Genomic DNA, 9,026 nt, shown 5'->3' with positions numbered 1-9,026 from the left:
CCAAAGAGAAAGGAAAAATTGAAATCGCATCATATGACCCCTTTAACACAAACCTGCAGTACTGAAACTGGTGAAGCACTTCTGTTATCCACTAGATGTCGGTGTTTATCTATGACAAACTTTTCCTTCCTCTAAATGACTGCCTGTTTTATTGGTAAATATAAAAAAGCTTCAAATGCTGCTCAGTTTCAACAGATAGCTTGTTTACTGTGTTTTCATATTTAAATGCTTTAACGCAGAATTTGTTTGGATGTTAAAATTGGTGACAACAAAGCCACAAACAAACAAAAACAGCATTTTTAATGTATGTTTAATACATATATATAATAATGAAGTGCATTGATTACACCAAATGAAAATTTTGTTGCTGTAAATAAATGTACATGGATTTCTAAACATCTGACAGCATTACAGATGGACACAGATCTCACACGTTTACCCTAGCTCTTCAGAGATCAAACCTCATTGTGTGGTTTTCTGCAGACAGCCAAAGAATTAATCTATCAGATTCCTCTGTCATTAGAGAAAAGCAGGAAACAGACACGAAGAAGACGTGGACAATAAATATTTAGCAAGGTAGGCCTAAATATTTTTGATAATGACCATAATTTTAGTAAATCTATCTATCTATCTATCTATCTATCTGTCTGTCTGTCTGTCTAATTTATTTATTTAGGCCCATTTATTTATTTATTTTACAATTGTCCACAGACGCTGGCATCAGTTATGAGAATGAGATGAGCAGATTCATTACCATGGTGATTAGCGTTGCCATGATTACACTAATTTTAGTACATATGAAATATTTTAAACTACTTTTCTTTTTTTTTTTTCCTTATGGTAATAATTTTTGAGTAGCCTGAGAGACATGAAAGTAGCTGTCAACTTCAGTTACACGGATGAGCGAATTGATACAGCGTCAAAGACCATAATTTTAGCAATTATAAGATATTTACAACTTTAGCTATAGGCCATATCAGTGTTGTGCGGTGGTGTTCTGAAATGAGGAGCAAAAGTCCTCAAAGTTATTTATTTATTTAGTTTAACTAAATATACATAGAATATAAATAACACATTAAAAAACTGAATTTGGTCTTTGTTAATGCATTAAGCCATATTAGGCATAATAATAATCTAAAAATGCGCTTCATGTGTTAGATCTTTTAATATCAGGGTCATTCTACAGAAACGTCCACTTTTGGTATGGCAAGATGTCTTAAAATGTATTTCTTTTTGTAACATTTAAACTTAGACCACATTATTAGATTGCCTTTTGACTTTATGAATACACATAAATGACAGCTTAATGATTTTTTTTTATTTTTTTGTATAAGATCGCATGTACCCTTTTTTTTGTCACTGGTGTTACCTTACTTCTTTGGCAATTTTAATAAAGGTTTTTATGAAATATTATTTCTCTTTTTTTTCAGCACATGTAGTCAGAGTTACATAAAAATAATGATAATGCAACAAATAAGGAGATTATGTTTTATTTATTTTAATCAGGTTTGTTAAAAGTGTGAATGAATGATGTTAGTTCATTTGCACAAACATGTATTTGCTATAACAATGAAAATATTAGAAAAACAGTTATAAACAAGTAATGATACAATCCTTTAAATCTTAACTCTTGAGTGTAGCAGAATTCAATAGATGTAAAATTATTATCATGTCACATGTGACACATTTTATAGAATGTGACAGAAAAAAACACACAGTAACACCAGTGACACAATGTAACACCAGCCACAACGTTGACATCAGCAAACCGCTCACCCACACGACACCATTCACGCTGTCTGCCATCTGCCCTGTACAGTGAAAACCGGGATTCATCCGTGAAGAGAACACCTCTCCAAAGTGCCAGACGCCATCGAATGTGAGCATTTGCCCACTCAAGTCGGTTACGACGACGAACTGCAGTCAGGTCAATTTTCATGAAAAATGCATTTTACAAAATGGCTGCTGCTAGGTATCAAACCACTTGTTGTCAATCATGGTATACTCTCTAAATTAAGTAATTTAATCCAATTGTATTCTAGTTTTTTTTACAATTCCCTAACAATAAAGTAGGTCACACCAGTGACGTCAACTAAAAGCTTCATATGAAATCATGAGATAAATGAGAACATTTCTGATAACTGAAAAGAGACAGTGGACTTACCATGGGCCTGCCTTCATAGATCTTCAGGAAAGGGGAAGGAGGTAGTCGAGTGATGTCATCAGTGTGATTTTTTTATTCCAAAATAAAATACTTTTGTTAAGCGGTAACACCAGTGACACAACTCCAGGGGACCACTATTTTCATTATATATTTTATAATAATTATTTGGCATTTTGTTTTTTTATGCCATTTACATCATATATTTGATCGTTATGAATAAGACTTTTGTATTTGAAATGGTAGAAAATCCTGTTTTTTACCTCAAAATAAAGCACTTTCCCTCTGTACATGGCTGTGGGGACAAGCAGTTTTGTGGTACTTGAAATTCTATATAATTAATAAAAAAAAATAATGCCACATTGATAGCTCAGGAAGGTGTAATTGTTCAAATAACATATTGTTTAATTTTAAGATTTAAAAATATTGTAACCTTAATGTGTATTTCAATTGTAATATTTCTGTAAAGTCTAGGGACAGAAAAGTGGACGTTTCTGTAGAATGACCCATCACTGTCTTAATGCATAAGTACGGAGCGCCACACATGACATGCAGGAAAAAAATATAGATCGCACGAATTCGTTCCCTTGTTTTACTAAATCGTGCGCAAGACATTACTAAATCATTGCCACGTTTTAGTTTAATCAAATCAAGCACGAACTATTATATCATGCGCATAGGCTGGCTTGACTTTAGGCACTACACCGGATGTTCACAGATGACGACTCACTTGACTGGGGCAACGTAAGGACACGGGTTTTTCCCTCGCTAATTTTACAGTTTACTAGAGCCTCACATGCTAAAATTGCTTAATATTTCACGTTGGTTTTCAATGCTTATATTTTAGTTGGTTACTTTTAAACGTTTCTGACAGCTGTTTGTCTACTAATTTTTGTATAGTACAATTTCATATGCTTAGTCTACATTGCTTCTACTGATATGCTACTGCTTTTTTCCACACAGTTACAGCTGTTGATTCCTTCTCAAAGTTATTGTCACCTCAAGATATAAGGTGTCACCCTACAGAGTTATCCTGAGTCAGTCAAGCTGTGTGAATGACATTCATTTTACAATAAGGTAATTGTGAACTTGCTCATTTTTAAAACATTTTTTATTCTTGATTTTATTACTTGTGTCATGACCTCTTTATGTGACCTCTTTAATCATTAATAAGATGGCATGTGATTTACATATGTGATTACTGTTCATCTGTACTTGCTGCCCACCATAGTCTCTGTGGCTCCATTTTTCCTCCTGTCTTATGTGTCTGTTTCAGATAAGCACAGAGTTCAATAGAGTAGTCACCACCGATCAACTGCAGTCATTCTTGGATGGACTAGATGCCTTGGTGTCTTTTAGAGCTGTACAAAGCAGCTGTATCATCAAGCAGGAGGTTGAGCCTTAGCAGTGTTATACAGTGCCTTGATAAGGAGGTATGAATAAAAATTAACTCAATTTGATCTATTTTATCCCAGAATCAGTAATAATTTATTCTAAAATGCTTTTTTGACTGTCAGTCAATCTAAGTACTATACTATATATCGTGCCTAAACATGTCATCAATAATATCATGTACAAATATAAAGTACAAATGTAACAAAATATTAAATGAGTTGACAATAGTTTTTTTTTTCTTTATCTGAAATCTCAAATGCTGAATGTTGGTCAAGTGTTTAATATAAGGAAAAACCTTTGAGCATTCATTAGAAATAGACAAGTTTCACATGCTTGTTCTTATTGCTTTTAGTAAGAGTTTAATACATGAGTATTGTTCAACACTGTGAATGACCATGTATTGTGCAAATCATTCAAAGGTCAAAAAGTTACATGTACTTGTTTATATAGAGTACACTTACAATCTTTTTAAAGTAATTGATGAGCCATTATTTTGTATCATTACACACGGCCTGCCACTCCTCATTTTTCCCCAATTCATGCCTTTTTCTTTTCCCCTCAGTTGTTTTCTATACCTCTTTTATACCACTCATCTACCTTTCTTCTAGTTCTGTATATTAGAGAAACTTCGATGTTTTGATGAAATGGATGTTTAAGCACTCGTGTTCTTAAATGGCTTTTTAAAACCTGTTTTCCTAACAAGAATTTGTATTCTCAAACCAATGTTAAAGCTTGTAGATCATTGCTTGAATTTATTTCAATAACATTTTAATATTTTTGAGCAGACCAGTTACAAGTCTATTTATTATGAGCTGATTTGAGTTTTCTTGAACTGATAATGTAGCATACACTGAACAAAATTATAAATGCAACACTTTTGTTTTTGCCCCCATTTTTCATGAGCTGAACTCAAAGATCTAAGACTTTTTCTATAATATATGGCAATAATCAGCAATATGCTTTCACACAAATAACTTTATTTTTGAATGTTTCAATATGCGTTGACACAAATGACTTGTTTGACTTTTTCAATGATACAACATGGCACTGAGTTGTTAGAAAAGAAATGCGTAGAGTCGTTATTGCTTGATGACGTCAGGAATCGGCTTTTTTAACCGGTTCAATGAGCCGATTTGTCCGAAAAGAACCGGTTCGCGGAAATGAATCGGACTTTGCATCACTAGTAGCTGTTGGACAGTATCTTTCTTTAGAAAAACGAGCGATTTATACACATTTTATATTGTAGTATTGGCGGGGTTTTTTTGTACTACAAATTGTTTTCTCATCCAATATTTTAAGGAGACACTGCCTCCCTGCCTCCTCAGAGGAAACGCCCCATATGTGTGTTATGAGAAAGTAGCGCAAGCGGATTTTAGCGGATATCGGACAGCGTTGCCATTATAGCAATGCCAATGGCGAATATTATTCCTGTGATTGACAAATCAGAAACAAGTATGGAACAGTGTAATAATAATAATTAAAAATATCTATCTGTCTATCTATCTATCTATCTATCTATCTATCTATCTATCTATCTGTCTATATATAGAAAAAAAAACATCTATGCCTATTCTAGATGAGAGAACTGGCTCATGTTGACTGCTGCGCCGTTATCTAAAAATCTACTGCTTCCGTCTAACTTCTCATATTTACCAGTTTGATCGGTAGGGATCCATCTGTAATCTATTTCTTCCCTTCGACCCACGAAGGTGCAGACAGGACGCACACTGCAGCCTACGGTAGTCTACTCTACTGCACATAGAGGGCGTTTTCCCAGCATGAGAAACATTTGATCGGTACACCCAGATGGGTATTGCAAACCCACATACTACATCACTGAACACAAATCAGAGAGGGAAGCAAGAGCTCAAGTAGGCTACAGTGTGCGGAGCATCTGTAGATCTGTAGTATACTGTGAATCTGCCACATGTGTTTGGACTCTTACTGCACCGCCGGTGGATATTAAATCACTATCGGAGATTTGTTTCCCCTTAAAGTGGCTGTAGATATCTCATCGAACTTGATTTGACCAAAACACCTCCTGTTCTTGATGATACAGTGCTGTTTTTAAACCCCGCGGCTGATAGGATATGGCGAGCGTTCAGCCGGTGGCCACGCCGGTCGACAGAGCACCTCCTCCCGGCCACAGGCAGCACGGAGCTGCCGCGGGCTCCGGTACCGGTGACATGATGATGATGATGATGTCTAGCTCCGGATCGGTGGTGCTGCCGGCCGGGGTGATAAACCCCTCGCTTCCGATTCGGAATATCAAGACGAAATTCGCAGTCCTCACCGGTCTCATTCAAGTCGGCGAGGTCTGCAATAGAGATATAGTGGAAACAGTGTTGAATCTGGTAAGTGGCACTTCTTGTGGCTGGGTTTCAGAACCTACTGAACTAGCTGCTAGACAGCGTTTTTGGGGCGCTTTGAATGATCCAGTGGATTCTAGATAGGCAGTTATCTTGGTTTTGATGAACACTGCATGAACCCCATGAATGAATGATGTTGTGATATATCACAGGTTGTGAATATTAGGCTGCAGCGCTTATGTGCTCATTACATTCACTGACATATGGTAAAGTGTCTGTCATGCTTATTAACAGCAACCAAACAGGTGTCTTTCTGTAGTTTATATGCAACCTGTGTTACAGTCCTACACTGAAAAATCAATAAACCTTCTTAGAAACAAGACAGTCTCACTAAACATGTTAGACTTTTTGTTAAAAACAATTTGGTAGTGGTGGAAAAAAAAACAAACAAACTTGATTTAAAAAAAAGTTTGCTTCTGAAGTGTGTTTATCATGTTTTAAGGATGTTCACATATTTTTCTGGACAACTAGACAAACAACACGGTTATTTATGTGTTTACTTTTTTTTCCAGTGTAGCTATTTGAAATTGACTAATCAAAATGATAAAGTTTAATGTGTTAAAAAAAAAGAAATGTGACTAACTTTGTAAACAAAATATTTGTGGGGAAGATTTAAATGAATTTGTCTCACTTTATTAAAAATGACAATATTTAGAGGAGCATCCAGGCCTAAAAATGTCCTTCTTTCTCTCACTTTTTTATTAGTACATGCCAACACAGAATATAACTTTTTTTGTACTCCGTGTTAAAGTCATAATCAATATTATTTCCATTAAAAATGAAATATGCTATGTATGAAGCATCTGGGAAATAAATAGGCTTATATATTCATATATCACAACATACAATGTTAGTCTGAAAGCACTATGCAATTAAGATGCAGTGGCAATGAAAGTTTGTCCTTGTGTGTCAGTGCAAGTGTTTTGTGACATATTTCTTGTATTGCACACTGACAATCTTTTGATTTTATTATGCTTAGTCTTTGTCTGTAAAAACAGGCAGACTCATTGCATGCTTGTTTAGCTAATGCACTTTAGTCTTACGTTATTAGTGTATTTGCTGAGTATGTGTTAAAATATGCCTGAACCAGGGTGTTTGGTCAAACATTACTTATTCTTTAACTGGTATTGCGAATGTTTTGTACTGTGATTCTTAATAACCTGAGTAATGAGATGTCAGACAAACAGCACTGACCTGCTGGAAAAGACTAATCGTATTATGATATTTATCCTCCTAGGTGGGATTTTTCAGTCAACTTGATTGATTTGACAAATACAGATGCTCTTAGTTTGATGTTCTGACCTGAGGAATATGAATTAAGAAACCAGAGGCTCATCCAGCATAGAAAAACTCAGGATCAGGTGGTTCTTTTGTTACTGTTGTCTGTCTCACACAGTAGCAGCACACGGTGAGTCAAGGTGGCGATGCTGACAGCATTTAGAAAACAGGTCTGTTCCTGAGCTCACATGTGCTGCTCCTTATGGCACGCCAGGGTGCATTTCTGATTTGACAGCCACCGTTTGCTAAGGGTTCTTCAGCCACCATGTACAACATGTATTTTCATCAGTCAGTTAGCCGTTTTAGAGACATAGAGAGTACCTTATTTGTGTTTTACCAAGTACTTGCATGTTGGGTTGTTGCAAGAACAAAATGTCAGAGGTCAATACCAAAATCAGTGACAATTTCATTATTCTTGAAACCACTGCAAAAACTAATATGTAGGCACTCGTGGTTTTATGTCTTAATATAAATACAAAATGGAATATACCAAAACATTTCTTAAACAAAATATGCATTTTATGATGCAGACAGATCCTTTTGTCCACTAAATTAGGCACCCCCTGAAAGACATATAAACTCAGAACTCAGAAAAAAAAAGTCAGAATTGTGAGATGTTTGTGAGATATGAACATGGATTTGCTAGAAATCAAGTCAGAACTGTGAGAACTTAACTTAAAATGGCAAGATGTAAACTTGGAATTCTGAGAAAATAGTCAGAATTTCTAGATGAAACTTAAAATTGTGAGATTTTAACTCAGAATTGCTAGAAATAAAGTCAGAACTGTGTTGTAAACTCACAATTCTGAGAAGAAAAATAATTGTGAGATGCTAACTCAAAATTGCAAGACAAACATGGAATTGCTAGAAATCAAGTCCGACTTTTGTTAACACATGATTCTGAGAAAATCGTCAGATTTGTAAGATGTTAACTCAAAATTGTGAGATATAAACCTGGAATTCTGAGAAAAATGTCAGAATTACAAGATGAAAACTCAAATGTACGGATTTGAACTCAAAATAGCTAGAAATGAAGTCAGAATTGTGTCTTATACACTTGCTGTTTTGAGAAAAAAAAAGTCAGAAATGTGAGATGTTAACTCGATATTGCAAGATATAAACATGGAATTGTTAGAAAAAAAGTCAGAATTTTGTTATAAACTCGTGATTCTGAGAAAAAAAAGTCAAATTACGAGATGTTGACTCAAAATTGTGAGATTTAAACTTGGAATTGTGAGAATTAAATTCAGAATTGTGAGATAAAGAGTCGCAATAACATTTTTAATTTTGTTTTTACTTGGAAACAGGCTTCCATACATAGAACTGGCTGCATTTACACTGCTAGGTGTAATGATTCGATATTTTTGACTATTTTGGACTGTTGCTTTACATTCAGATAAGACAAACCATCAGTTTTTACATTAATACATCGCCAAGACAAAAGTGATGCTCCATTATGTGACCAAAGGTTAAGAAACATGAAACATTTTCTGCAACGCACTGTAAGCCTTGCTACCAAGTCTTTTTTATTGTAGTGTCAATTTGATGCCAAAGTACTTTTGACTGTTAGATGAGCATAATGAAAAGCGGACTAATGGCGCTTTTACGCCATTCGGCTCGGCACGGCTCAGTACGGCACGGCACGGCTCGGCTCGGCTCGGTTTGCGTTTCCACTGCAGTTTAGTACTGCTTTAGAGTTGGTGGGATTATTCACATGTCGTTATAGTTGCGCCGCCTCTACTGCCACGACTCCTGAAAAACGTTTTCATTCCACGTCGCCCCATCAAGCTCTCGCTGGATCCGCTCCTCTGCTGTCAATGAAA

At 35.5% G+C, this 9,026-nt stretch overlaps 1 protein-coding gene and 1 long non-coding RNA gene across 2 annotated transcripts in view; both read left to right on the top strand.

The window, feature by feature from the left end:
* The first annotated feature begins 2,739 nt into the window (after positions 1 to 2,739).
* On the top strand, positions 2,740 to 3,555 carry LOC107683446 (uncharacterized). Its single transcript, XR_001633721.1, has 3 exons — positions 2,740 to 2,905; positions 3,125 to 3,238; positions 3,438 to 3,555. It is a non-coding gene; the product is annotated as an uncharacterized LOC107683446 (long non-coding RNA).
* Positions 3,556 to 5,289: 1,734 nt separating this feature from the next.
* Positions 5,290 to 9,026, top strand: part of LOC107683414 (neurobeachin-like) — a 267,384-nt gene continuing 263,647 nt past the window's right edge. Inside the window, exon 1 of the mRNA XM_016479471.1 lies at positions 5,290 to 5,910. Within this exon, the coding sequence (XP_016334957.1) occupies positions 5,647 to 5,910 (264 nt within the window). The 5' untranslated portion in view covers positions 5,290 to 5,646. The remainder of the gene's footprint in view (positions 5,911 to 9,026) is intronic.

This window comes from Sinocyclocheilus anshuiensis, unplaced genomic scaffold, assembly GCF_001515605.1.
Source record: "Sinocyclocheilus anshuiensis isolate Anshui unplaced genomic scaffold, SAMN03320099.WGS_v1.1 scaffold1170, whole genome shotgun sequence".
Taxonomy (NCBI): Eukaryota; Metazoa; Chordata; class Actinopteri; order Cypriniformes; family Cyprinidae; genus Sinocyclocheilus; species Sinocyclocheilus anshuiensis.
The sequence above is the reverse complement of the archived record's forward strand: the minus strand, read 5'-3'. Positions and strand labels throughout refer to the sequence as shown.